Raw genomic sequence first — 27,658 nt, forward strand, 5'->3', positions numbered from 1 at the left:
CTCGCTCGCTCGCTCGCTCGCTCACTCACTCACGCTCAGGACATGCTAAGTGGAAACGCACTGGTGGGAATAAATTCTGACCTGGCACATGCTCTGTTGTTCAGATCTTCTGGTCTCTCTGTGCCCCCCCCCCTTACGCAATGGCATTTAGCAGTAGTTCTTTCTACATTGCCCTGGAACATGCTCAGTACAACACATGCTGGTTATATGCATGCCCAGCCATGCCTGCCAGTGTGGTCACACGCCGCATGCCCAGCCCATGCCTGCCAGTGTGGTCACACGCTGCATGCCCAGCCCACGCCGGCCTTGCGTGCATTGCATGCTGAGATGTCTCCATTAGAAGTCCGTGCCACCTGCCCCCTAACCAACGAGCCATCTCACACCACTCAGTTAGGTACAGGCTGTACAGACAATTATTTACTTATTATAATCTTGGCCCCTTTGTGGGGGTGGGCCAAAGGTCTGGGCCCAGCATGCACCCCCACTACTTTGGGGCCTGATCCTCCCCCAGCTCTGCTAGGTCCACAGGGGCCAGAGTGTCAGGCCAGCAGAGGTGGAGGTAGCCAGAGGAGCACAGTAGGGAGATTGAGGAGACACAAGGAGGCAGACAGAAGCGAGGGCATGGGGACAAAAACCAGGACCCAGAGCTGAGTCCAAGGGGGCCTGGAAGGCTTTGGCCTGTCCATTGGGCTGGGCCTCAAAGCAGGCGACAGGCATTGCCCACGCTGTCAGCGGAGGTGTCGAGATCATGGCTGTACGGGGATTCCCAGTCTCTCAGGAAAACAGCCTCCAGCTGGCTGCGCAAGCCACCATGCCCGTTCTGCGTCACCAGCAGGGAGGTGCCTGCTGTCTCTGTGAAGTAGCTCCCAGACCAGTTGGAGGTTCCTGGGGACAAGGGGTAGAGTAAGGGTCTGATGGGGTGGCCGGGAGCTAGTGCCCAGGACCTCCTTTCCCTTGATACGCCCATGGTACTGCGTCAGGGCACTCACCAATGTATGTAGCGCGTTCAGTCACCATGTACTTGTTGTGGTTGACACGGGCGTAGGGTATTCGAGCCTGGGCTTCATCCGCAGGGACCACAAACAGTTTCTGCAGGGGAGGGGAGGGGACGGTATGGAGAAGCTCGGGTGCAAGCTGGGGAGCTGTGAGCAGCTTTGGGACGGCAGGGTGGACATGTCAGCGGTGTCTCCAAGGGACCGGGCTGCTTCCCTGGGGTGGGGTGGATCCTTGGACCCAAGCAGCGCCCAGTGCAGCTGGTCCTCAGTAAACACCAGCTGAGGTGGGGCAGGGGTGGGGAGAGACCTACAGTGGCTTGTATTCCCCCCTGAAGCCCCATATCCGATGTCACTTTTCCTAGGGAAAGTCTGTCTTGCCTCTGTCTCTCCTCTTTCTGTCTTAAAGACTTTTACGTTTATGTGTGTGGGTGTGTGTGCCAGGGCCAGAGGAGGACATGAGAGTCCCTGGAGCTAGAGTTACAGGCTATTGTGAGCTGCCAGACATGGGGTGCTGGGAGCCAAAATCTGGTCCTTTGGAAGAGCAGCAAGTGCTGTCAGCCAGAGAGCCATCTCTCCAGTTCCACAGACTGCCATCCCTCCTCGTCCTCTGCACCTGGTTCTTAGACCAGGCCTCACTACATTTCCCAGGCTGGCCTGAATTGATTGTATAGCCAAGGATGACCTTGAACTTCTGATTCTCTTTGCTCTACCTGCTAGGTGCTGGGATTGTAAGTGTGGGCTCACCTCTGGCTTATGAGGTCCTAGAGACTGACCCAAGCCACAGCCCCTCACAAAGTCTTTCTGTGTGTCAGCTTCATGCACCCCTGCCCCTCTCCCTGAGACTCCCCACCTCAGTGACGGACCTTTCTCCGCACTCCCCAAATCCCAGCCAGCCATGGTTCATAGTTTCCCCCGCATGGCTGTACACTCTGGGTCATCCTTGTCACGACCCTTGCGTCCCCAGGACCGTGCAGTGGAAAGGGGCTGGGTTCTTACCACCTGGATGTCAGAGTGGGTGTGGTTGTCACGAAGAGCAGCCAGGGAGAGGAGGAAGGACCGCATGGACGGCTCCGAGTGCCCCCAGCAGCTGATGAGCAAGCGCACTTTGACGCCTCGCTCGTAGGCGGCCCGTCGAAGGCCGTCATCAATGGCTGGCCAGAACCTGAGGTGCAGCAGAGGAGAGGAAGAGGCAGATCTTTCTTTTTAAGTTTTTTCTTTGTTTGTTTGTTTTGGTCTTGTAGACAGGGTTTCTCTGTGTAGCCCTGGCTGTCCTGGAACTCACTCTGCAGACCAGGCTGGCCTCGAACTCAGATTTACCTGCTTCTGCCTCCTGAGTGCTGAGCTTAAAGGCATGTGCCACCACCACCACCCTGGCTTTTTTCTTTTTAATTTTTAAAAATATGTACTTACTGGTTTTTTAAAAATGATTTAATATTGCTTTAACTATGTGTAGCTGTGTCTGCGTGTAGATGTGAGCCTGTGAGTATCATAGAAGACAAAGGCATCAGATGACCTGGGGCTGGAGTTACAAACAGTTGTGAGCCACTTGAGATGGGTGCTGGGAACCAAACTCGGGTCCTCTGAAAGAGCAAGTGCTCTTCCTGCTGAGCCATCTCTCCAGCCTCAAAAGATGTATCCATTTTTATGTTATGTGTACCACCCTAGAAGAGGCAGTTTTAGCTATAGACTTTACCTACAGCTTTGGGGCTCCCAAGCTCTCTTCCTGCATTCTCATATTCCTCACCTCCTGTTCCTGGTTATCGTTTGGACACCCCAAAACTCATCTTCCCATCTTTTGTTTTGAGACAGTTGTACTCTGTAGCCAAGGCTGGTCTCCATCCTCCCACCTCAGTCTTTCTTCCAAAGAATGGGCTTACAGATATGCACCACCATGCCCAATCTCCTCTCATCTCCTGTGTGTGTGTGTGTGTGTGTGTGTGTGTGTGTGTGTGTGTGTGTGTGTTCTCACTGGATTATAGGCAACTGTGAGCCACTTAACACGGATGTTCGGAACAAGGTAGGTGCTGGGAACTGATCGAGCAAGTGTTCTTAACTGGTGAGTGATCTCTCCAGCCTCAGTCCACCTTACTTTTTTAAACAGGGTCTCTTGCTGAATGTGGATCACCCCAATTCAGCTAGGGTGACTGGCCAGTGAGTCTTTGGGATCCACCTGAGATGCATGCCGTCACGCATGCCTCTTATTTGAGGTGTTGGGGGTCCAAATGGGTCCTCTCGCTCGCTCGGCAAGCACTTTACTCAGTGAGCCTTCTTCCCAGCTCTATCTTATCTTCCGACCCCACATTCAATCACCCCTGCCACACCCCTTCTTGGTGACACTCGGGGTGAGCCTGGGGCCTCTAGCACGTTAAATGAGAGCTCTGTCACTGAGATACGGCCCTTGCCTCCATATTCTCTCTTGTATCTGCTCTCCTGCCTGGGCCTCCTGCTTGCTATTGGAGTCCCCTTAGCCCTCTTCCCACAGAAGTTCCCCATCCTGAGCCCTCCCCAGCCCAGAGTACCTGCGGGGATGGGAGAACTCCATGGTGGGCAGGTAGTTCATAACTGCAATGTAGATGAAGCTCCGGGCACTGTCCACCACGTTGAGCAGAGCCTTCAGGTCTGGAGTGCGGCCACTCGGACACAGTGGTGGGGGTGCACTCTGGGGGGTGAGGGGAGAGTCAATACACGTGTCCTGCTGGAGGCAGCATCACAGTGGACCCCAAGTTCGGAACACTCACAATGAACCGGGTGCTATGGAGCTCACTAAAAAACAGTCTCCATGAGAGGAAGGAGAATTACCATTTGTTTTGCGGGTGAGGAAACAGACTCTGGAAGGGTAAGCTACTTGTTTAAGGTCACATGGCCAATCAGTGCGGCTGAGAGTGAAGTGCTGGGCTTCAGAATTCATACTCTCGGATGGTCCTGATCCAGCAGCAATAACGCCACTTTGCTACTTGGAGACTTGCTTTTTTTTTCAGTGTATGTACACATATATGTGTGTATTACATATGTGAATGCATGTGCCGCACTGTGTGAGTGGAAGTCAGAGGACACCCTCGCGCGTTGGTCCTTGCCCCCCATTTTGTTTGAGGCAGTCTCTTTGCCACCATACCTACAGTGGTGTTGGGATTATAGATTTGCATTACTATGCCAGGTTTTTTTTGTTTTGTTTTGTTTTTGAGTTCTGGGGATCTGAACTCAGTCCTCATGCTTCTTCTATAGCAAGTGGTACACTGATCTATTTCCCTAGCTCCTTATGATTTTGTTGTTATTTTATTTTTTAGAGATTTATTTATTTATTATGTATACAGTGTTCTGCCTGCATGTATCCCTGCAGGCCAGAAGAGGGAGCCAGATCTTATTACAGATGGTTGTGAGCCGCCATGTGGTTGCTGGGAATTGAACTCAGGACCTTTGGAAGAGCAAGCAGCCAGTGCTCTTAACCTCTGAGCCATCTCTCCAGCCCCTGTTATTTTATTTTTTTGTTGGTTGGTTAGTTAGTTGGTTTATTGGGGATAGGATCTCATGCAGTCCAATTGGTCTGTAATTTACTATGTAGCCAGAATAACTTTTTATTTTAAGATTTATTTATTACGTATACAGTGTTCTGCCTGCATGTACGCCTGCAGGCCTGAAGAAGGCACCAGATCTCATTACAGATGGTTGTGAGCCACCGTGTGGTTGCTGGGAATTGAACTCAGGACCTCTGGAAGAACAGCCAGTGCTCTTAACCTCTGAGCCATCTCTCCAGCCCACCAGAATAACTTTGAACTCCTGATCCTCCTGCCTCCACTCTTCCTGGTGCTAGAATTACAGGCAGGTGCAAGTTCAACTGGCTAGGGACAGGGTTTTAGTGCCACCTCCAGGCAACTGATTTGGAGATCTATTCTGTCACATGCAACCCTGACCAGGCAATTCTGCATGTGTCAGGGGTCACAACGGGCCCTTTGCTCGGGTCCCGAGGAAACTGCAACTTTAAAAATAGAAGTGCCATGGAAGAAGGAAGTGTTCATCTCTATGGAAGACTATCGTTACAAAGGGCACCAAAGATCATGTCTCCCTGCATCCATGATTCATGAGCCTCCACCATGACTTTGGGCTCGATGACTTGCTCAAGGGGAAACACAGAAAGCCCCGCATGGCCTTCCTCAACTGAAAAATGTGGCAATAGCTAAAATCGGCAGTGTTTTGTCTATCATGCTCAATAACTGTCCCACGAAAGAGTCAACACATGGTGGCAAGTCTGCCTACAATCCGTCACTCAGGAGGCTGAGGCAGGAGGATCAAGAGATGGGTGTAAGTTTGGGCTACACAGATCTGTTCCAAAAGAAAAAGATGTGGGCACTCTTGTAATGCTGATGTTTGGGAAGTAGAAGCAGGCGTGTCAGAAGTTCAGGGCTAGCCTCAGCTAAGTACGGAGTTCCAGGGTAGCCTGAGTTATAGAATTATTTGATCTTGCTTCCAGAAACCAAAAAAAGGGGGGGGGGTAGGGGAGGCTGTGGCTCAGTGGTTAAGAGTGTGTGCCTTGTTCTTGCAGAGGATTGGAGTTCAGCTCCCAGCACCCACACAGGACAGCTTACAAACCTCTGTAACTTCAGCTTCAGGGAAAGCCAATGTCTCTGGCCTCCACGGGCACCCTCACTCACGTGTACATATATCACATGCACACATATTAAATAAAGTATTTTTGAAAAATAATAGTTGGGAGGTGGTGGTGCATGCCTTTAATCCCAGTACCCAGGAGGCAAAGGCAGGAGGATCTCTGTGAGTTCAAGGCTAGCCTGGTCTACAGACAGGACAGCCAGGGCTACACAGAGAAACCCTGTATCAGTGGTTATCTTCCTTAATCATTCTCTACTTTTTTTTTTTAAATAATGAGACAGGGTCTCACTATGTAGCCCTGACTGGCCTGGCCACTAGGTAGGTCAGACTGGTCTAGAATTCACAGAGATCTTCCTGCTTCTGCCTCCTGAGTGCTGGGATTAAAAGTGGACACCACCTTATTTCTGACACAGGATCTTTCATTGAACCAGAACTTAAAGATCTGGATAGGTGGCTGGCCAGAGAACTCCCAGACTCTGCCTCCCCAGGGCTGGGAATGCAGATGCATGCTGCTGTGCCTGGTGTAGGGATTTGAACTCAGGTCCTTAGGCTTGTACGGCAAACACTTAGCCACTGAGCCATCTCCTCAGCTTGTGTCTAGTTTTAATTTATTTAAATCGAAATAGCTGGGATATAGCCCTGTGGTAGACCTTCTGCTAGCATGTGTAGGGTCCTGGCTTCCATTTCCAGTACTGGAAAAAGAAGAAGAAGAAGGAGGAGGAGGAGGAGGAGGAGGGGGAGGAGGAGGAGGAGGAGGAGGAGGAGGAGGAGGAGGAGGAGGAAGAAGAAGAAGAAGAAGAAGAAGAAGAAGAAGAAGAAGAAGAAGAAGAAGAAGAAGAAGAAGAAAGAAGAAAGAAGAAGAAGCCGGGCGGTGGTGGAGCACGCCTAAGAAGAAGAAGAAGAAGAAGAAGAAGAAGAAGAAGAAGAAGAAGAAGAAGAAGAAGAAGAAGAAGAAGAAGAAGAAGAAGAAGAAGAAGAAGAAGAAGAAGAAGAAGAAGAAGAAGAAAGAAGAAAGAAGAAGAAGCCGGGCGGTGGTGGAGCACGCCTATAATCCCAGCACTCGGGAGGCAGAAGCAGGCGGATCTCTGTGAGTTCGAGGCCAGCTTGGGCTACAGAGCTTGTCCAGGACAGGCTCCAAAGCTACAGAGAAACCCTGTCTTGAAAAACCAAAAAGAAAGAAAGAAAAGAAGAAGAAGACTGGCTGTGGTGGCCCATGTTTGAAGTTCAGCACTCAGAAGGCAAAGGCAGGAAGATTTCTGTGAGTTCCAGGCTAGCCAGTGAGTGCTATGCAGTGAGACCCTGTCTCAAAAAACAACCCCCCCAAAGTCGTTCAAGGCCATCCTCAGGTACATAGCTCAAGGCCAGCGTGGGCTGCACGAGACTCTATCTCAAGCTAAGTAAATAAACAAATGGAAAGAGCTACCTGTGGCTGATTTAGACATCACCAAGGGCTTGGGGTTTCCGAGCCCACGTGTACCTCACACAGACGGTGGAAATGCCAGGACACCCATTTTCCAGATGAATCCCGTGCTAAGGGAGCTTGGGACACAGCCGAAGCTTTTGACAAAGCACAGTGGTGACCCAGGGTGAAATCCAGACCTCCCTCCCCAACAATCACCAGGCAGGTCTGGATGGAGGCCGCAAGTGATGACGTGAAGACCCGTTTCCCCCAACTTACCGCCAGGTAGGCCAGAGCTGGGGTGCCATTGAGACAGATCTCCATTGGTGTCTCTTGATTGTAGCGGGTGTCAAAGGGCCGTGGCCAGGTTGAAGGGATGGAGCTACCCGCCTGGCCCAGGAACCAGTAGGCCTCAAAAATCTTGGTCAGGTCTCGAGCGAGGCAGCTGCAGTTGTACATGACCACTCCCAGTTCCTTGACCTGTGGGAGAGCAATGTGGAGCCTGGGAATGCTGGCCTGGAGCTCACAGATGGCATGTCCTGTCTGCTGCCTTAGCCAAAGCCTCTCGATCTTTTCCTGTACCTAAAACCTCCGCTCTGAAAACCAACATCCTAGACCTTAAATATGTAGCTCTAAACTTGACTTATGTTTTGAAGAAACATTCAGTTATTGCAAAGTTCCAGGGTTTTTATTTTCTTGTGGCACTGGGTATTGGAACTAGGGCCTTACACTACCACTGAGTCACACCCCAGCCCCTCACTGGGGGATTCTAGGCAGGGGCTCTACTACTGAGCCACACCCCAGCCCCTCACTGGGGGATTCTAGGCAGGGGCTCTACTACTGAGCCACACCCCAGCCCCTCACTGGGGGATTCTAGGCAGGGGCTCTACCACTGAGCCACACCCCCAGCCCCTCACTGGGGGATTCTAGACAGGGGCTCTACCACTGAGCCACACTCCCAGCCCCTCACTGGGGAATTCTAGGCAGGGGTTCTACCACTGAGCCACACCCCAGCCCCTCACTGGGGATTCTAGGCAGGGGTTCTACCACTGAGCCACATCCCAGCCCCTCACTCAGGGATTCTAGACAGGTTCTTTACCTCTGCAGTCCATCCCCTGCTCATTAAAAAAAAAAAAAAAAAAAAAAAAAACTTTTTGAGACAAGGTCTCACTAAGTTATCCTGGCTGGTCCTGAACTTTCAATCATCCTGCCTCAGACTCCCAAGGATCTTGGATGACAGGCCTGAAGCATTAGGTCCTATGAGCTGTGTGTTTCCCGAAACTTTGCAAGCCTGTGGCTTCTGCCCTATGCCAGCCAGGTCCAGCGGACTCAGGTGTTGTCTCCCCAGACTGTGCCAGCATTCCCCTGGGCTCCCGACAGGCTCCGCTGGGGGGGGGGGGGGGATAGGCACATAGGAATACTGTGTCTTCAGCGTGTCCCTGCATAGTTGTTGAGACTAGGAGCCTGGGGCAGCATCTGCTGGGGTGAATTAGAGTCATGTCTGTTCTGCCTCCTACACACTCCTGCCTGAGTCAGCCCCTCTTGTGCGGGTCCCTACTGATGCTCCAGGCAGACTAGTCGTGTTTCTTTGGGGACCCTTCCCTAAGACCCCAGGTTGGGTCCAATGTCTCCTTTAGACCGCTACAGTCAGTCCACTGTGTTCCCCCTATTCCAACCTTGAGCTCTGCCTGTGCCGCCTCATTCCACCCTAGATCCTCTGCCTCAGTTTCCCCATTCTATGCTTGGCCACCCTGCCCTTGCCACCTTCCAGCCTCACCTCCATGCTCCTGCCCGTGCCTCCTCCCATCTGCTTTCATCTCCACGTCATCTCAGTTGACCCTCTATCTGCCAACACCCCCATCTTGCCCTGACCCTCTGTATCTCCACCCCATGTTGGATCCTCTGCCTGGTCCCCCATTTTGTACCTGATCTTTGCTTACACCCACCCCCACCCGTGACCCTCTGCCTGCACCCCCATCCCACCCTGACACTGCCTGTGCCGCCCACCATCTCAACTCACCCCAGCCTCTGTTTCTTCCCCATCCTGGCCCTGAGCTCTTGAAGCTGTGCTACCTGGTGACAGGCAGGCTCCACACTGAATTGCACATCCAGGAAACCTACCTGTTACCCCCAGATTCCCAGAGTCCCCCAGTTCAGAGATGGGCTTCAAACACACACAAGGAACATACAATGAAGGCCAGGTAAGTGGACAGGACCTCCGGTGCTCTGTGTCCTGGCGGCTGCCAACAGGACTCAGGGCAAACCCTAAACTACTGCAGGACCAAGGCAGTGGAGGGCTGGACCACAGGATGGATAGGGAGGATCAGGAGGAGAGAATGAAGGCGGGCAGAGTACGCACAGACCTGGGTCAGCGAGCGCCAGTCCATGTTGGCACTGCCCAGGTAAAAGTGGGTCTGATCCACCACCCAGAACTTGGTGTGCAGGACGCCATGGGTCAGCTTCTGCATGTCCACCATGCGGACCTGGGCACCTGTGAGCACAGGGGCAGCAGTCAGGGGCCAGCTTGGGCGGCCCCAGGCCTGCCACCCTTGCTGTTGCTAGCTCACCACTCTGTAGCAGGGACTGCAGATCACCCAGAGGTCCATTGGGTTTGCTCACGGCGATGCGAACCTTTACGCCTCGGGGTGCCAGAGCCTGGAGCTGCTGGAGAACCTCTTCACCCTGTGGGAGACAGCTGCTGAGGGCCTGGGCCAGCCAGTGCTCCAATATTAAGGTTAAGAACGAATAGGCTTTACTTAAACCTTACATTGGAGGATTCACAGATGACAATACTGAAACCCTTCGTCTTTCTTGGTGTGTGTGTGGTGCTGGGGATGGAACTCAGAGCCCTGCACGTGACAGGCAAGTGCTCCACTCCAGTATTACCTACACACTCCCCTTTGTGTATATGTGTGTGTATGCATGTACACATACATGCGGATGTCAGAGAACAACTATCCGGAGTCAGTTCTCTCCTTCGACCGTGGGTTCCTGGGATTGAACTCAGGTTGTCAGGTCCGTGTGGCTATCTGAGCTACCTGCTGAGCTACCCTACCAGCCCTCACTTTTCTATTTCACTGAAAGTATTGAACACAGAGTCTCTTTAAGTTCCTCGGGCTGACCACAAACTTGATTTGAAGCTGTAGCAGGATTTACACTTGAGATTCTCCTGCGTCAGCCTCCGAGTAGCTGGGACTATCCGCCCACACCACAAGGCCCAGCTGCCTAAGTGTTGGGATTCCAGACCAGAACTCTCATGCCAGGCTTAACAACCACGTCTTTTTTTTTTTTTTTTTTTTTTGAGGGGGGTGGGTTGTGAGACAGGGTTTCTCTCTGTAGCCCTGGCTGTCCTGGATCACGCTCTGAAGACCAAGCTGGCCTCGAACTCACAGAAATCCACCTGCCCCTGCCTCCCGAGTGCTGGGATTAAAGGTGTGTACCACCACTGCCAAGACTATAACAATCATATCTTAACAGTAAACACTCAGAAAGCGCTGAGTCTGTACCAGGCACTGGACTAAGTTTGCACAGGTTAGCCCACTGCATCCTTACAGGAGCTCAGCAGGGGAGCAGTATGCTGTTTGCAATTTTCAGATACGATATGGGAGGAGAGAGGACCTGCCTAAGGTCACACACTGCAAGGGTGGTGGCAGCCTGGCTTGGGCTGGGCTAGAACTTGTTCCTTCTTTGTGTGATGGATTCAGGGTGACATCTGCGAGCCTAATCCATCATAACCAAAGTCACTCCTTGACATTCAGAGGCCTCCAGATAATCAAGACACAAACCACCACTCTTAGTTCAGAAGGTTGTCCGAAGACAGCTGTTACTAAACATCTGTGTACAGTTAGCCTGTAAGACTCTCCCACCTGTCTCCAGGGCGGCAGGAAGTCCCTCCCACTCCTTCTCCATTGCGACCATTCCCACAGCCATTCCCACAGCCAGCTGGTAGTTGGGAGGTGCGGGAGGGCTGGGTGGGAAGAGAGGCTTTGGGTACCTGCTGGGCAGAGGGCTCTTGCGTGTGGGTGTCATTGTTGGTGAGGGTCCAGTAGAAGGATGCGATGTCCAGGCTGCTGTGAGCACCGGCGAGGAGGCCCAACCAGGCCTGGCTAGTGGAGGGGTTGCTCGTGGTGGCATTGGGGAACTCCAGACCCTCAGGGATGCTCTCCACCAGCACTGCTCTGAAGGTATGGAGGACAGCTGTCAGCCATAGGGGGCCAGAGATGATAGGTTGGGATAGAAAGGCTCTGCTGGTCCCCAGATATGGATGGAAGTCTGGTGTGTGTGTGTGTGTGTGTGTGTGTGTGTGTGTGTGTGTGTGGCTGGTCTATCTAGAGGTGTGGGAGGGATATGTGTGTATTCACAGATGTAGATGAGAGATGCTGCCCATGTGTTCACAGACCTGTATAAAGGATGATGACGCTGTGGCTGCCATGGAAACAGCAAGGGAGGGGTGAGTGGGCATGGACGTGGGCACACACAGCCCCCTCATCACAGCGCATGGTGCACCAAAGCGCATGGTGCTCTTGCAGGCTTAAGTGTCCCTGGGCTGGCAGGACCCCTCCCATCCACCATCCAGCTCCCCTTCCACTTACTCGCAGGGGTCATAGCAGGGGGCTGGGCGCTGGTTGGGTCCAAATAGATGCAAGTCCCCGTATTCCCATAGAAACAGCTGAGTCATCAGGGCACCAAAGCCCACCACTGCCAGGATAAGGACCAGCAGGACCCAGCGGGCTTTCTGTGGGCGAGGGGAAGGGAGCTGTCAGCCTACACAAGGCTGGCCACCCCAACAGTCTCTGAGAAAGTTCAAGGGGAGCAGCTTACTCCTACCTTCTCCGCTGCCTTCCATGCCTCGATTTCATTCACGGGCAGTTCTCCGGCAGGCTCCTCAACAGGGACCTTCAGCTGTGGGATCAAGAAGGGGTGACGGGGAAGTGGGAGTCATAGGATGGTTTGGTCCAGGGTCTCCTGCCCTTCAAAACACCCAGCCCGTCCCCGCTAGGCATCCCATCCTCCTACCTCCTGGTACATCAGTTTAGGCTTCATATTGCCCGGCAGCTGGGAGAGGGCAGAGCCGAGGCGGCAAGGTGGGTGTGTCAGGGACTGGAAACTGGGAAAAACAAAAATCAGGCACTGTGTGGGGCGGTCTGAGCTTTCAGGGACATCGCAGCAAGTGGATGCTCTTGGGCTTATGAGATCCACTAAAACCCTCTATCCGAAGATCACGGGGGCCCTTGGCCCTGTGCCCATCACCCCAAAAGGAGGAAGCTGGTCACTGGTCAGCAGGGATGTTGAAATCCCTGAAGGTCCAACGCCTCTTTTTTTTTTCCCCCGCCTCTCCGGTGCCATCATCCTGCCGCCTTTCAAAGCCTCCAGCTTGTCGGTCTTTAGCACCCACGTTGTTCCCCATCAGCACCCCTTTTTGTTCCCTGCTGAGCTCGAATCTAGGTAATTCCAAAAAGACATTTCTAGTTGGGGGCCCGTGGAGCCCCGAATCTTTGTGCCTGGTTCTTCTCAGTCTTGGGGTGACTCACGGAATGTTCCAGGTCTGCCTATTCCCAGGTACACCTACCTGACCAGACACCTGAGGCTCACAGCCCAGGGCCATCGCGGCCTCCCGTTCCCCACACCCCAGGCCCCCTCCCTAATATGACCCCAGCCTTACTCTGGCGGCGGCGGCAGCGACCTCGGTGGGGCCCCAGCTTCTGCTGAAGCAGCTGAGTAGGGGCGGGAGGGAGGAGGCGGGGCCTCCGCGGATCACGCCCACTGCAGCGGGGAGTCTGCGCAGTGCGCGCAACAGCCCGCTTTCCCCGCTGCGGGAAGGGGGAAGGGGGCGGTCCCCAGCAACCTGGTCTAGCTTGCGGGGGTGGGGTGGGGTGAGAGCACAGGGTTGCGGGGTGAGTTTCGCCTCGCGCCACCCCTGTCCCACCATACCCCGAGAGAGACCGAAAAGTCAGAGAAAAAGGAATTCTCACCCTTTTTCTGATCTACAAATGTGAGTTTTTGTACCATGGGCACCTAGTGAAAAACAAGATTAATCTTGAAGACGCTCAGAAGATAAAATGGGGAGTTCAAGGTTGAATAATGTTAACTCAAAGGGAAGGGTAAGCTCAGCAGAAGACAGTCCACGCGATGGGATGGGAGAACGGACGCTGATGGCCACAGAGGTTTTTTTGGTCGTCTGTTGGGACGACGGTATTTTTTTTTAAGTCAATTGATATTTTTAGAGATTTAAAAAAAAAAAAAAAAAGCTTTCTGGATCCCACATTCTATCCAAGCATGATTTAAAAAAAAATTTTTCTAATGTTACTTTTTATTTAAGCCTTTTGAGATAGGACCTGGTAGAGCCCAGGCTGATGTTAATTGGATTTAAAGCTAGGGAAATAAACAGGTGGTCCCTTCTCTCCACCTAGCCAGCCCCAAACACAGGAAGTGACAGGGACAGAGCTTGCATTGCTATTGAGACGCACAGCCCGTGGTTACCTCCAAGGGATGACCCTCTTTCTTGGTCTGTGTATGTGTGTTATTGACCTTCAAATCCCAGACGCTGCAAAAGCCCTACCAAGGGGCTACATCCCCAGCCGGCTTTCTCATTAATTAACTTTTGGGGTGGATGGTGAGTGGTTTTACACAAGGTCTCATACTGTGGATCAGGCTGGTCTGTGACTCACTGTATACCTAGACTGGCCTTTTAGCAAGCCTATCTGAGTTTCCCAAGTCCTGGTATAGCTGAGGCAGGAGGATATCAACCAAGTCCAGGCCAGCCTGGGCTGCAGAGTGAGACAGTCTCAGAAAAGAAAAACAAGCTGGGCGTTTTTTTTCTGTCCCTGTCACTTCCTGTGTGTTTGGGGCTGGCTAGGTGGAGAGAAGGGACCACCTGTTTATTTCCCTAGCTTTAAATCCAATTAACATCAGCCTGGGCTCTATCAGATCCCGTCTCAAAAGACCTAAATAAAAAGTAACATTAAAAAAGGTTTTTTTTTGTTTTTGTTTTTGTTTTTGTTTTTTTTTTTTTTTTTTTTTTTTTTTTTTTTTAAATCCTGCTTAGATAGAATGTGGGACACACACAGGCAGATTTCTTGTGCAGATCTGTTGTGAATTCGAGGCCACCCTGGTCTACAGTGTGAGTTCCAGGACAGCCAGGGATACACAGAGAAACCCTGTCTAAAAAAATAAAATAATAAAAATAAAATAAATAAATAAAAAGGAAAGAAAGAAAAACCAGGCTCCAAAAACCAGCAAGCAAGGGCAAGTGCCAGGGTTCTCTGAGGCTGGGGGAAGAACCCACAGAAGCAGAAGACAGCAGCCTTGGAGTGGGTGAACTACAGGGTGGGGGATGGGAGGAGAAGTCAAGGTTTGACTTTTATGATTTCTGAAGGCTTTGATGAGAAAGCCGATTTTATTGAAGAACACAAAGTCGGAAATGGGGTGTGAAGGCACAAGTCTGTCATCCTAGCACCTGGGAGGTGCAAGCAGGATTCACCAGTTGAAGGTCATGAACTTAGCTACAAAGAGAGTTTGAGACAGACCTGATCTCTAGCTGGAGAGATGGGCCAGCGGTTAAGAACAAACTCTGCTTTACAGAGGACCTGAGTTGGGTTCTCAGCCCCAACAGGAGCAGCTCACACAGGTAACTCCATCTCCAGGGAAGCCGATGCTCTTTTATGGTCATGACATATATACACACATACATAAAAATATTTTTTTTTTGAGACAGGGTTTCTCCATGTAGCCCTGGCTGTCCTGGAACTCATTCTGTAGACTAGATTGTCCTGGAACGCACAGAGATCCCCCTGCCCCTGCCTCCTGAATTCTGGCATTAAAGGCATTCGCCACCGCCACAACCTGGCATAAATAAATCTTTTTAAAAATTAATTTAGCAGGCCATGGTGGCACACACCTGTCATTCTAGCACTCTCTAGTGTGAGGCAAGAGGACTGTTGAGATTTGAGGCCAGCATGGGCTACAGACCCTGTATCAAACAACTAATTGTTAAATCAGTTTAAATGCTATTTTTAATTTCTTTAAAAATTTTTTTTAGGGCTGGAGAGATGGCTCAGAGGTTAAGAGCACTGACTGCTCTTCCAGAGGTCCTGAGTTCAATTCCCAGCAACCACATGGTGGCTCACAACCATCTGTAATGAGATCTGGTGCCCTCTTCTGGCCTACAGTCATACGTGCTGTATACTTAATAAGTAAATAAATAAATCTTTAAAAAAATTTTTTTTTTACTACATTTATTCTGTGTATGCCATGACACTCACGTGGAGGTCAGAGGGCATCCTGCAAGAGTCAGTTCCCTATCTGCCAGTAGGACCAGCCGACTGAATTCAGGCGATCAGGCTCACCGACAAAAGCCTTTATTCACTGAGCTATCCCGCCAGCCCAAATGCTCATAATTTCTGTAGAAACTGAAGTGTAATTTGGCTCACGATCCTGGTTGGGGTGTTCCTTCTCCCCATCCCTAGCCTCCAGACATCGGTGGACTCAGATGGAGCAAGAGTCAGACCCACCCTGGGGGGCACGTAGGCCATAACAAGAGTATGGCAGTCAGAAGCTGGTATTCCTCCATGGCCTGTGCCACCTGTATGCAGGCATTCCCAAGGCCCCAGCACAATCAACCCAGCTGATCCTCCTGCTCAGTTTCCTCTTATACATGGGGTGCACCTCAGCCAGGAAACATACCTTCTTCCTGTCCACAGCTCCTTGGCCTGTGGTCCTGTCTGTTCAGGTGTGACACCACCATCTGCAGACAAAGAGGAAGCAAAACTGGCTGGGCTTTTTTCAAAAAAAAAATTTATTTATTTTATGTGTATAGGTGTTGGCCTACATGTGTGTCTGTGTACCATATATATGCCTGGTGCCTGCCCAAGGAGGCCTGAAGAAGGCATCAGATCCCTTGGAAATGGAGTTACAGATGGTTATAAGCTGCCATGTGGGTGCTGGGAACTGAACCCGAGTCTCCAGCCCTGGCTGGGCTCTTGAGATAGATGCCGGGTTTCGGCCATGTGCCACCACTGCCCGGCCAGTCTTGGCTTTTCTGAACATAGCTGGCCTCATTTCCAAAGCAGGTATTGTAGTGAATAATGTTCTGTCTATGACCTTGAAACGCTACCCCCAGAGATGCAGCAGGTAACTGTCCCACCTACCTGTGACATTGAAGTACCTGCCCCTGGGGCGTGGCTACCCTAAGACCTGAGACAAGGCGTGCTGTAGGTTGCTCTCGTCTCTTGTCACTCTTGTCACTCCCTCGTGGGACTTGGGGGCTGCGACAGTCTCAGGAGGAAGAACAGTGTGGGACCGTGCCTTACCTTTCCAGGACCCTGTGACAATTCCTCTGTTCTATCTTGTGAGTTTTCCTTTCTTAATAAATCCCTTTGCCCTTTAAGCAGACTCTGGATTTCTCGCTTTGAGGGATCATCTTATGTCTGGGATTAAGGGATGTATGAATGTTAAATGGGCAAGCCCTAGGCTCTGGGCTCAAGACTTGAAACCTGGGAAAAGCGGCTGCTTTCTGCGAGACTCACATCCATTCTTCTCTTTTCTTTTCCATTTGAGATAGGGCCTCTCTACCTAGCACTGGCTCTCCTGGAACTCAGAGATCTCTGCTTCCTGAGTGTTGGGATTAAAGGTGTTAGTTACCATGCCAGGTGCCAGGTACACTGATTTTTTTTTTTTTGAGACAGGGTTTCTCTGTGTAGTTTCGGAGCCTGTCCTGGATCTCACTCTGTGCCCAGGCTGGCCTCGAACTCACAGAGATCCGCCTGGCTCTGCCTCCTAAGTGCTGGGATTAAAGGTGTGCGCCACCGCTGCCCAGTTACACTGAGTCTCTTTGAGACAGTGTCTCTACTATGTAGTCCTTGAACTTTTCTTTCTTCCCTTCCTTTCTTTTCTTGTGCCAGGGATGAAGCCAGGGCCTTGTGCTTTCAGAGGGCCATTAAGCCCATCTCTACTTTCTAGGTTGTTGGGATACCCCTGGCTCTGGCTCCTTCTCATCCATTCTCTCGGTCTCTCTCCAGTCTTGCTAGGTAGCCCTGGCTAGCCTGGAACTCACTGTGCAGACCAGGCTGGCCTTGATCCTCTTGCCTCTGCCTCCAGACAGCCGGGACCACAGGAGTGCCACCCACCACATTTCTTTTTGGTTTTGTCTTTTGAGACCAAGTCTGACTAGGTAGCCCAGCCTGACCTGGAGTTCACTATGTAGATCAGATTGTTCGGGGACTCAAAAGGGATCTGCCTGCCTCCATCTCCTGAGCATTGGAATTAAAGGTATGTTTGTATGTTTTCTAATTTAAAAGTTACATTTATTTATTTATTTAGTTAGTTAGTTAGTTATTGTGTGTGTTTGGTCTGAGGAACCAGTTACATAGGTCCAGAACAGCATCGGGAGTGATAAGTACTTCTGAACTCTAAACTATCAAAACTCTAAACTATCCCACTCCTGCTCAGCACCTTCTAAGGCACCCCACTGCCCTCTGGTACAAACCTTCTCACCATGTCCTGGAGGGACCGGTCTGTACCCTGTGGACCACTAGCCAGTACTACCGCTTCAGTTCCCCTCTCTGAGTCCGCATCCTTGTCTCCAAGTTCTCTAGGTCCCCTCAACTCCAGCTCTGCACGCTGCATGGCCTAGGTGTCCCCATAGACCTTCCACCCACCATGACTCCAGGTCGTCTATCACTCCTAAATCCGTTCCTTTTTGTCTTGTCTTTTCCATTTAATTTGGGACAGGATCTCACCATATAACCCAGGCTGGTCTTGAACTCGAGGTGTTCCTTGCTGGCATTAAAGGTGTCTAGGTTCCTGTTTCAAGGGCACTGGTGATTGAGGTGACATATGCTTGTAATCCCAGCTCTTAGAAGGCAGAGGCAGGAGAATCAGGAGTTGAAGGAGTCTGAGGTTCACCTGGGCCTTATGAGATCCTGTCTCAAAAAACAGAGGGGAAATGTGTTGTAGTTAGGTGTTACGGCTTATGCCTGTCATCCTAGCGCTTGGGAAGTGGGAGAAGGAAGATCAGGAGTTCAGGGTCTTTTCTTTCTTTTTCTTTTGGCTACACAGTGAGTTCAAGGATACCTTGGGCTACTCAAGAGAGACCCTGCCTCAATAAAACCAAGAGAGAGAGAGAGAGAGAGAGAGAGAGAGAGAAGTTGATCTGACCATTCTACCTAGCTTTCTTTTTTGTTTTTGTACAAGGTTTCTCTGTTTAGCCTTGGCTGTCCTGCAACTCTATAGACCAGGGTGGCCTATTCTCAAAGATCCACTTACCTCTACCTCCCAAGTGCTGGAATTAAAGGCGTGTGACGCCGCCGCCGCCGCCGCCGCCGCCGCCGCCGCCGCCGCCACCACCACCACCACCACCTTCTATCTAGTTTTCAATGTCTTCAATTCCTAGCCTGTCACCTCTTCCTTCAGTCCTGGGACTTGCGCCAGACCCCATGTATAGCTACTTGGGCCCCTGAGAATCTGGTCTTAGCTTTGAACTGGCCTTATCCATCAGGCTTCCCACTCCAGCCACCTCCCCAGGATCCCGCTCTTCATCAACCTTCCAATCCCCTACCTGCCTGAATTTGTTCTTCTGTTCAAAAGCTCCGTGGCTCCCTCAGGTCCTCAGAACAAAGTCCCAGCTATTTCCTGTAGCCCCAGGGCCTTGAATGATCTTTGAATGATTATTTGCTCACCATTCTTCATACCTCAGCCACACAGTTCCTTGAAAGAGATTACACATTTAGCTTTTGGGTTCCCCACCCCATGCCTCCCCATCCTATCCCCAATTCTCTACCCGGCCTTCCTGTATCTTAGCTCCCTCCTCTAGGGGCTGCCCCTGCCTGCAGATGGCTCCCTTACTCCTGCAGAGCTGTGAGCCCTATGGGCTGTTGTAGTCACCCCTGTGCCCCAGCACCTAGGCATGGAAGCAGCAGTATATGCCACATATGCAGGTCATCCATCTAGTTATGAAACTAAATCTACCCATTGATGAGCTTTATTCTAGAAACAGTACAAAATGCTGTAATCCCAGCACCTGGGAGGCTAAGGCAGGAGGATCACAAGTTCCAGGCCAGTCTGGATTACAGAGTGAGACCTTTTCTGAAAAAAAAAAAAAACAAAATGAAAACCAGAGACTGGAGAGATGGTTCCGTGGGCAAGTGTGTAAGCTGCACACACTTAAGCCTAAGGATCTGTGTCTGAATCCCCAGCAGCCACATAAAAAGCTAGGTGTGGCACCTGTAACCCTAGCACTGGAGAGGCAGAGAGAGAGCAGGGCTGCTGGGCGAGAGACCTTGTCTCAAGAGAACAAGGCAGACAGTGATGAAGGAGGCCACAGATGATGTCCTTCTTTGGCCTCTGAGCATGTGCACACATTTGCAAATACCACCCACTGAGCATGTACACACACACACACACACACACACACACACACACACACACACACACACACACTTTTTTTTGACAAGGTCTCTCTATGTAGCCCTGGCTGTCCTGGAACTCACTATATAGCCCAGGCTGGTCTGGGACCTACTATGTAGCTGAGGATGGAGGATGACCTTGAACTCCAGATCCTCCTGTCTCCATCTCCTAAGGGATGGCAGGGGTTAGAGGTGTTTGACATCGTACCAGGCTCTGAAACTACAAGACGACCATGCAGTCTGTGTTCCCTTCTAACCTATCAAATACTTTCCTTACTCATTTACTTATTGTCCTTATGCCAACCAGACCATAGACCCCCATAAAATCAAGGAGTCTTTGTGTTCTGTTCTGGTCACTTATCCATCTGTTCCCAATGCCTGGCACAATGGTGGGCACACAGCAAATCCTAAGGAAATACGTTGAACAGATAACTTGTACTTTCTTTTCTTTTCTTCTTCTTTAGCATTTTAAGGGTTTCACATAGCCCAGGCTGACCTCAAACTCACGAGGTAGCAAAAGATGACAGTGAACTCCTGATCTTGCCTCAAGCTCCTAAATGCTGATTAGAGGTGTGAGTCACCACGCCCGGCTTACCCTATGTTTTCATCCCCATACTGCAGGTGTGTTAACCTAGGCACAGCAGGGAATACACAGTGTTAGGTCATACAGCTATTTAGTTACTAACAGCACAACCAAGGAAGGCTATCTGTGGTGGCGCACACCTTTAAGCCTAGCATTTGGGAGGCAGAAGCAGACAGATCTCTGAGAGTTCCAGGCCAGCCTGGTCTACATAGAGAGTTCCAGGCTAGCCAGGACTCCACAGTGAGATGCTGTTTCAAAGTACAATGAAAAAACCCAAACCAAAGAGTAATGGAGCCAGTGTGTTCCAGCCCAGACTCACATGGCTAATTAGTATAAAATAATGCCTGAGCCAGACCCTATGTGTTGGCATGTATCTGTAATCTCAGCACTAGGAAACTGGAGGCAGGAGGATCAGAAGTTCAAGGTCATTCTCCTCAATTACACAGTAAGTTCAAGGCCAGCCTATACTACATGAGACATCTCAACACTGATCCCCTCCCCCCCAAAAAAATCATTGCATAAGACAAGTCTAAGCTACCTCTCCACATGGTGACTCATCACTACAGAAGTTTGAATTTTGTTTGTTTGGAGATAAGGTCTCACTCTATAGTTTTGGCTGTCCTGGAGCTCCCTACATAGACCAAGCTGGTGTTGAACTCTAGACATCTCAGTTTCCTTAGTGTTGGGACTAAAAACATGTATCACCATGCCCAGTTCACTGCTGAGGTCCTGCTTCATGTCTCTGCTTGCAGTCCCCCATTCTAGAAGTCCAGGGAGAACTAGGTCTAAACAGCCTACCCAACCCCCCTCAGTTTCCACAGCGCTAGGACCTGCTCTCACTGTGGGCCATGAGGGTCACACAATCCAACAGAATAGAGAGGCTAAGTACAGAAGCAAGCTGGCTGATAGTTCACAGGCCAGCGTTTTGGGTCCATGACTATGAAGTTGCAGAGGTCACTGCAACATGGCGATCCTAGGGTGGTGTGGCAGTGGTGGCAGAGCGGGGTCAATGGACACACTGACATTATAGGACAATGAGCACAGGCCAGGCTAGGGGAGAGTGCAGTGTGTGTGTGTGTGTGTGCATGTGTGGATGGACACACTGACATTATAGGACAATGAGCGCAGGCCAGGCTAGGGGGGAGTGCAGTGTGTGTGTGTGTGTGTGTGTGTGTGTGTGTGTGTGTGTATGTGTGTGTGTGTGTATGTGTGTGTGTAAGCCAGAGGTCAATGTCAAGTGTTTTCCCCTATTCTTCAATTATTATTTGAATTATTATTATTAATAATATATAATACACACAACTATATTATATATAATTATAATTGTGTAATATACAATTAATACACAATATACTATGTTAATAATAATTATTATTGAATTATTTTGGATGGGGTCTTACTTGGTAGCTCTGGCTGGCCCACAACTTGCTATAGCTATATAGCTCAGGGTGGCTTGGAACTCAGAGCTCTCCCTGCCTCTGAGTGCTGGGATTAAAAGCATGTGCCACCATGCCTGACTCATCTTTCATTTTCTGAGACAGTATCTCTGAACCTTGGGCTCACTGATTCAACAAGTCTAGCTGGCCAGTAAGACTGAAGAATCTGGTGCTGCAAACATGGCTTAGCATAGTACTGGCCACTCTCCCAGAGGACCTGGATTCATTTCCCACACTCACTTGGCAGCTCACGACCATCCAGGATTGCAGATATGTGCCACCACATCTGATTTTTTACCTGAGAGCAAGGGATTCAAACTCAGATCCTCATGCTTACACCCAAGCGCTACCCACAGATCCATCTCCCCAGGCCCATGCCATGCAATACAGTGATGACAGTCATGGATGAGGGCCACATGGTCAGTAACAAAGTGGCAACGTTAGCCCAAATGCCACAGTAAATGAACAGTGTTACAGGAACAAGTTATTAGGGCTGGGCATCTTGGCCAGTGCCTATAGGTAGAGGCAAGAGGATCTTTGGCTATACATGGAATTCAAAGCCGGCCTAAAGCCAGGCAAGACTCAACAAACAATTGAACAAAAGAACAGGTGCTCAGACTCTTCACACGTCTCCCTGGTAAGAGTGTCTCTACGTGCTTTTGTTGTTTGATGGAGTCTCATGTAGCCCAGGTTGGCCTCAAACTTGTTATGTACCCGAGGATGACCATGAAATCCTGATTCTTTTCTTTACCTCCTAAGCACTGGGTTTATAGACACACAAACCTGTTGGCCACTGTGTGCATTTTACAGAAGGGGAAGCAGGGATTGGAGAAGCATGATTTGGTGGCCAGGGTTACCCACAAGTTTAGGGGTGAAATCGAGACCCTGGCGTACCCTAGGCTTTAATACCACACTGTGGAAATATGTAGAGCATGTACCTATGGGAGGAGAAAGCTGTAAGGCTGGGTGGCTACTTGTGGGGAACGCTGGAGTCATGACATACAGAGGGCAATTGTCAGGACCACTGGTGTTAGGGGAGAGATGGAGACAGTTAATATGGTAATGATTGGTATGATGAGATTTAGGGCAAACGAGGGTTTTGTGAAGGAGAAATGATAAAAGAGATGTGCAGGGGAGCTCGGCGCCAGACAGCGCCACCTCCTGGGAACGGAAGGGACACAGGTCAGCTCGGCTCCCACCCCAGGACGCCAGGGAGGCTGCCAGCTAGCTTCAAGCACAGTTTCGCCTCAGGGCTTTTGCTCTCAGGGTACTGCTAAGGACCCTTTCCTTAGCAGTATGTCCTTCCAGATTCCTCAGGTCTCAGCCCCCTCTGCCGAATCTATTAAATGTCCCCTCTTGCCATTTCCTCCCAGATAACCCACAATCCCAGTAAGCCACTCTCTATAAATTCATCTCTAACAAAACACAAAACCCAAGCAGAGAGTGGTGACGCACACCTTTAATCCCAGCACTTTATGAGGTGGAGGCAGGCAGATCTGTGAGGGTTTAAGGCTAGCCTGGTCTACATAGAGAGCTCCAGGCCATCTTGGGCTACATAGTGAGACCCTGCCTCCATAAAACCAAAGGGCTGAAGACATGGCTCATCGGTTAAGAGCATTTATTGCTCTTCCAGAGGACCCAGGTTAGGTTCCTAGCAGCCCCATCTGGCAGTCTACAACCATCTGTAAGCTCCAGACAACAACATCTTGGCCTTCTCGGGAACCTGTACTCACACGCTTATATACACACACGTGTGCACAATTAAAAATAATACAAATAAATTCTTTTTAAAAAATTAAGTCATAGCCGGGCGGTGGTGGCGCACGCCTTTAATCCCAGCACTCGGGAGGCAGAGGCAGGCGGATCTCTGTGAGTTCGAGGCCAGCCTGGACTACCAAGTGAGTTCCAGGAAAGGCGCAAAGCTACACAGAGAAACTTTGTCTCGAAAAACCAAAAAAAAAAAAAAAATTAAGTCAGGTAGCAGTGGTGCACACTTCTAACCCCAGCACTCAGGAGGCAGAGGCAGGCAGATCTCTGAGTTTGAGGTCAGCCCGGTCCACAGAATGAGTTCCAGGACAGCCAGGGCTACACAGAGAAACTCTATCTTGGGGTTGGGGGGCTGGGGAGTTAGGGGGGTAAAGAGATGGCCCAGCTGTTAAGAGCACAGGCTGTTCTTTCCAGAGGACCTGGATTCAATTCCCAGCACCTGTATGGTGGCTCATAACTGTCTGTAACTCCAATCTCAAAGGATCTGATGCACTCTTCTGGTCTCCCCAGACTCTAGATGCACTTTATGCACAGATACAGGAGGGTAAAACAAATAAAAATAAATCTTTTTTAAAAAATTAAAAAGTGGCTGCGTATGGTGGTGCATGTCTTTAATCCCAGCACTCAGGAAGCAGAGGCAGGAGGATCTCTGTTAGTTCGAGGCCAGCCTGGTCTACTGAGCGATTTCCAGGACAGCCAAGACTGCATAGAGACCCTGTCCCGAAAATAAATAAATAAATAAATAAATAAATAAATAAATAAATAAATAAATAAATAACAAAACAACCAATTCCATAAACCTCACACCACTCAACATAACCTTTAAATTCTGTCACACACTTGCTCTCCCCTCACAGTCCAAAACTCGATTTTCCCGTTAAACAACTACTTCTCCCTTAATTCCCTACCCCCATATTGAATAAAACAGAAATCTAGGGGCCCCAGGAAACACCCCACCCCCACCTGAACCCGCACCCCAGCGCACCGCCAGCGGGCACCTGGTTGCGCAGCACCGCGAGCGCCTGGCACAGGTCTCTGAGGAAGAGCTGATAGACGTGCGCCTGGACCAGCGCCTCCCTGCGCTCCTCCCACAAGCCGAGCAGTTTGTGCCAGCCAACCTCGAGGTGCGGCAGCCACTCGTCTAGCGCCAGGCCGGGGCCCAGCTCCGCGCCGTCGGACGCCAGCAGCGCCTCGCTGGCAGCCACGATGCGCGTGTAGTCCTCCTCCCGTTGATCCACCTCCTCCTTGAGTGCGGCGTGGCGCGCCAGCAGGGTGTCCGCTTCCTCCAGGCTGCGCGGCAAAGGCCCCTCGACGGCACCCGCCGCCTCCTGCGCCCGCACCAGCCAGTCCAGGAAAGTATCCAGATCGCGCAGGAAACGCTGCAGGCGACCTGCCGCCGCCACCGCCTCGCCGCAAGCCTGAGCCGCTCCGGCCAGCGCGCCCCACTCGGCTCCCAGCTCCTCTGCGCCCTGGTGCAAGCGCGTCGCCTGGGCGGGGAAGCGCTCCGCCAGCAGCGCCGCCTCCTCCAGCAGCGCCGCCTGTCGCGGCTCTAGTGCCTGCAGGGCCGCCTCCAGGCCACTCAGACGCCACTGCAGGGCTCCGCCCGCGCGGGGCGCGCTCTCCACCGCGCGCCGCTTCTCGCGCACCTGGGCGCGCACCTCGGCCACCTCCAGTACGTGGTTCTCCACCAGCAGCACGGCGCTCATCTCTTCTTTGCGCTGTTCCACCAGCTCCACGATGCGGTTCCACCTGTCCAGGGGCGGGAAAGAGGGTGATCAAATGTGGAGGTCCATGCGCCCAGGGTAAAATCCATTCCTTGGCCACTCGAACGCCACGGGACCTGGGAGAGTGCAGGTTTGTGCCTGGATAAATAGGATTCCACCTTGGACAGTGCTTAGAGCGGCAGCTCTCAATGTATCGCTCCAGCGCTATCAAATTATCTTCATAATAATATTAGAACCCGATTTGTCATCTCATTCTCTTCCGGAGTTTAATCGCCATTTCCAGAGTCCACTTATTAGCGACTAAAGGCAGAAAGCAGACCAGAGATCCCCGCTGCCTGCCTTACGTCACAGGCCAGGGAATCACAGCTTTGTGGAGTGGTGCACGCCTATAATCTTAGCACTCCAGAGGCTGAGGCAGAAGGACTGCCTTGAGCTTAAGGCCAGCCTTGGATAGATACAAGAGGACAAGAAAGAGAGTGCGCGCTTCACAATGCTACTCTTTCCACTTTTTTCTATTATGAAAAATACTTGTATTTTACTGTCTGGAATGTAGCTCAATGACTCAGCACTTGCCTCGCATGCTCAAGGCCCTGGATTCCATCCCCAGCACCATGAAAAAAGAATTAATTGTGCCAACATATCTCCGGCTCTTTATTTGTTCAGATTTGTTTTTTACAGCTGTGATGTGTGTGTGTGTGTGTGTGTGAGTGTGTGTGTGTGTGTGTGTGCGCGCACTTCTGTATGTACATTTGCATGTGTGTCCTGGTGCACATACACGTGAATTAGCCTGCAGAGGCTAGAGGTTGACATTACTGTCTTCCTGAATTGCTCTCCATTTTATCTCTTGAGGCAGGGTCTCTCACTGCACCTGTAGCTCTCCAGTTCTGGCTATCTGGCTAGTCCAGCTAGTCAGCCTGCCCCCAGGGAACCCTTAGCTCCGCCTCTCAAATGCTGAGACGACAGGAAGCTGTCAATCCTGCTCTGACCCTCACACTTGTAAGATAAAGTAAGTGAGGGGTTTGTTTGTTTGTTTTTAATATGGGGGGGGGAGTCTGTACTCATTTCATATATGTGTGCATCAACTGCCAGTCACATGCCCACAGAGGTAAGAAGAGGGTGTTGTATCCCCTGGAACTGAAGTTGCAGAGGGTTGTGAGCCACCATGTGAGTGCTGGGAACAGAACCTGAGTTCTTTACAAGAGCAGTGCTCTTAACTGCTGAGCCATCTCTCCACCATACCCCATCCCTTTCTAGAAGGGTTCTAGTTCGTATCTCAGGCTGGCCTGAAACTGGCGTTCCTCCCGCTTCAGTCTCCTGATTGGGGAGATTGGATACAGGAATGTCTCTGGTTGTTGAGGCAAGATTGTAATGATATTTTATTTGTGCACCCCAATAAAGCTTATCTGAAGATCAGAGGAAAAAGCCAGCCACTGTATTAAACATAGAAGTCAGGCAATGGTAGCATACACCTTTAATCCTAGCATTCGGGAGGCAGAGATCCATCCAGATCTCTGAGTTCAAGGCTGCACTGGAAACAGAGCTAGGTATGGTGGCACACATCTTAACCCCAGCACTTGGGAGGCAGAGTCAGGCAGATCTCTGTGAGTTCGAGGTGAGGCCAGCCTGATCTATGTAGCAAGTTTCAGTACAGCCAATGCTACATAGTGAGACCCTGACTCAAATAAATAAATAAATAAATAAATAAATAAATAAATAAATAAATAAATAAATAAATAAATAGCAAAACATAGAGCCAGGTATGGTGGCACATGCCTGTAATCCTGGTACCTGGGAGGTAGAAGAAAGAGAACCAAGAGTTCAAGGTCATCCTCAGCTACACAATGAGTTCAAGGCCAGCCTGAGCAACAGGAGCCCTTGCCTCAAGGAACCAAAGTAATAGACAAGTAAATAAGAACCCCCAAATAAGATGAAGTGCATGGAAAAACTCCTGGCCAATAATAGCACCTCATAAACTCTTTCTGAGCAAACCAGTGAACAGCCAATGTAATGGGCTGCAGCCCCATATTAACCCATCACCACCAGCACTGGCTGTATATTACCTTTTTGCCAGGTTGTCCTTGAGCCTGAAGAGATGGCTCAGTGGTTAAGAATTCATACGGCTCTTGCAGAGAACCCCAGTTCCATTCTCAGCACCCACATTGAGAGGCTCACAACCACCTGTGTCTCCAGCTCCAGGGGATCCAATGCCCTCTTGTGGCCTCTACAGGCACTGCACACAAGTGTGCACCTTTCAAAAGTTTTTCCTAATTTACAAGGTTCACAGCGAAAGGCATTGACAGGAAGAAGGACTTTCCTGCCCAGGCCCCACCTACCTGCTGTTGAGGTGGTCCTGACAGGAGCGCACCTCATCTGAGCTGGGGTGACCTCCTTCCACCAACTCCTGAACCGTGTGGTTCACATCCAGGACTCGGCCCATCAGACTGTTCATCTCCTGGTCCAGACTTTCAAATCTGCAGAAGAGGATGGAGAAATCAGAGGTCTGGACCTGCAGGAAGCAGTTCACTTTTGGTCATGGGTTCCTACGCCATTTCTGTTCCCCTTGCAGGAATTTTTCTTTCTTTCTTACTCACTTCTCTCTCTCTCTCTCTCTCTCTCTCTCTCTCTCTCTCTCTCTCTCTCTCTCTCCTGTAGCCCAAGGCTGGCCGCAAACTCTCCATGTAGCTGAGGACGACCTTGAGCCCAGGCGTGCATGCCACCCTGACCAGCACGGGCTCTATTTTGTGTGCGGGC

The 27,658-nt window shown here is 50.8% G+C and overlaps 2 protein-coding genes across 7 annotated transcripts in view; both read right to left on the reverse strand.

Annotated features, from left to right (window-relative positions):
- Positions 1–395: 395 nt before the first annotated feature.
- Positions 396–18,699, reverse strand: LOC143266759 (5'-3' exonuclease PLD3). 6 transcript variants are annotated; one of them, XM_076574797.1, is made up of 14 exons: positions 18,551–18,699; positions 17,733–17,915; positions 15,679–15,739; positions 12,013–12,103; positions 11,824–11,898; positions 11,589–11,731; positions 10,991–11,174; positions 9,564–9,678; positions 9,360–9,487; positions 7,276–7,476; positions 3,515–3,654; positions 1,992–2,157; positions 990–1,089; positions 396–885 (listed from the first exon to the last, which is right to left on the reverse strand). In XM_076574797.1, exons 4-14 carry the CDS (start codon positions 12,037–12,039, stop codon positions 698–700), a joined length of 1,467 nt encoding a protein of 488 aa, XP_076430912.1. In that variant the 5' UTR covers positions 12,040–12,103; positions 15,679–15,739; positions 17,733–17,915; positions 18,551–18,699; the 3' UTR covers positions 396–697. The 6 variants fall into 6 exon arrangements, with proteins under 6 accessions (XP_076430912.1, XP_076430921.1, XP_076430906.1 ...); XM_076574806.1 differs by lacking the exon at positions 17,733–17,915 and having other exon boundaries at positions 18,555–18,699; XM_076574791.1 differs by lacking the exon at positions 15,679–15,739 and having other exon boundaries at positions 18,555–18,699.
- A 3,798-nt stretch (positions 18,700–22,497) lies between these two features.
- The window catches only part of LOC143266920 (spectrin beta chain, non-erythrocytic 4-like), a 46,588-nt gene continuing 41,427 nt past the window's right edge, over positions 22,498–27,658 (reverse strand). Inside the window, exons 15-17 of the mRNA XM_076542962.1 lie at positions 27,241–27,378; positions 24,169–24,932; positions 22,498–22,577 (exon numbers count right to left, since the gene is read on the reverse strand). Of these exons, the coding sequence (XP_076399077.1) occupies positions 22,498–22,577; positions 24,169–24,932; positions 27,241–27,378 (982 nt within the window). The remainder of the gene's footprint in view (positions 22,578–24,168; positions 24,933–27,240; positions 27,379–27,658) is intronic.

This window comes from Peromyscus maniculatus, chromosome 1, assembly GCF_049852395.1.
Source record: "Peromyscus maniculatus bairdii isolate BWxNUB_F1_BW_parent chromosome 1, HU_Pman_BW_mat_3.1, whole genome shotgun sequence".
Taxonomy (NCBI): Eukaryota; Metazoa; Chordata; class Mammalia; order Rodentia; family Cricetidae; genus Peromyscus; species Peromyscus maniculatus.

What these genes read in the sequence shown, in the direction of transcription:
- LOC143266759 (XM_076574791.1), bottom strand. Translation starts at nt 17,779, where the DNA reads ATGCCAGCAAGGAACACCTCGAGTTCAAGACCAGCCTGGGTTATATG. An exon ending in CATGGAAGGCAGCGGAGAAG is followed by an intron (nt 11,732 to 11,823) that starts GTAGGAGTAAGC and finishes CCTCGCCCACAG; the next exon opens with AAAGCCCGCTGGGTCCTGCT. An exon ending in GAGTTCTCCCATCCCCGCAG is followed by an intron (nt 2,158 to 3,514) that starts GTACTCTGGGCT and finishes GCTGCACCTCAG; the next exon opens with GTTCTGGCCAGCCATTGATG.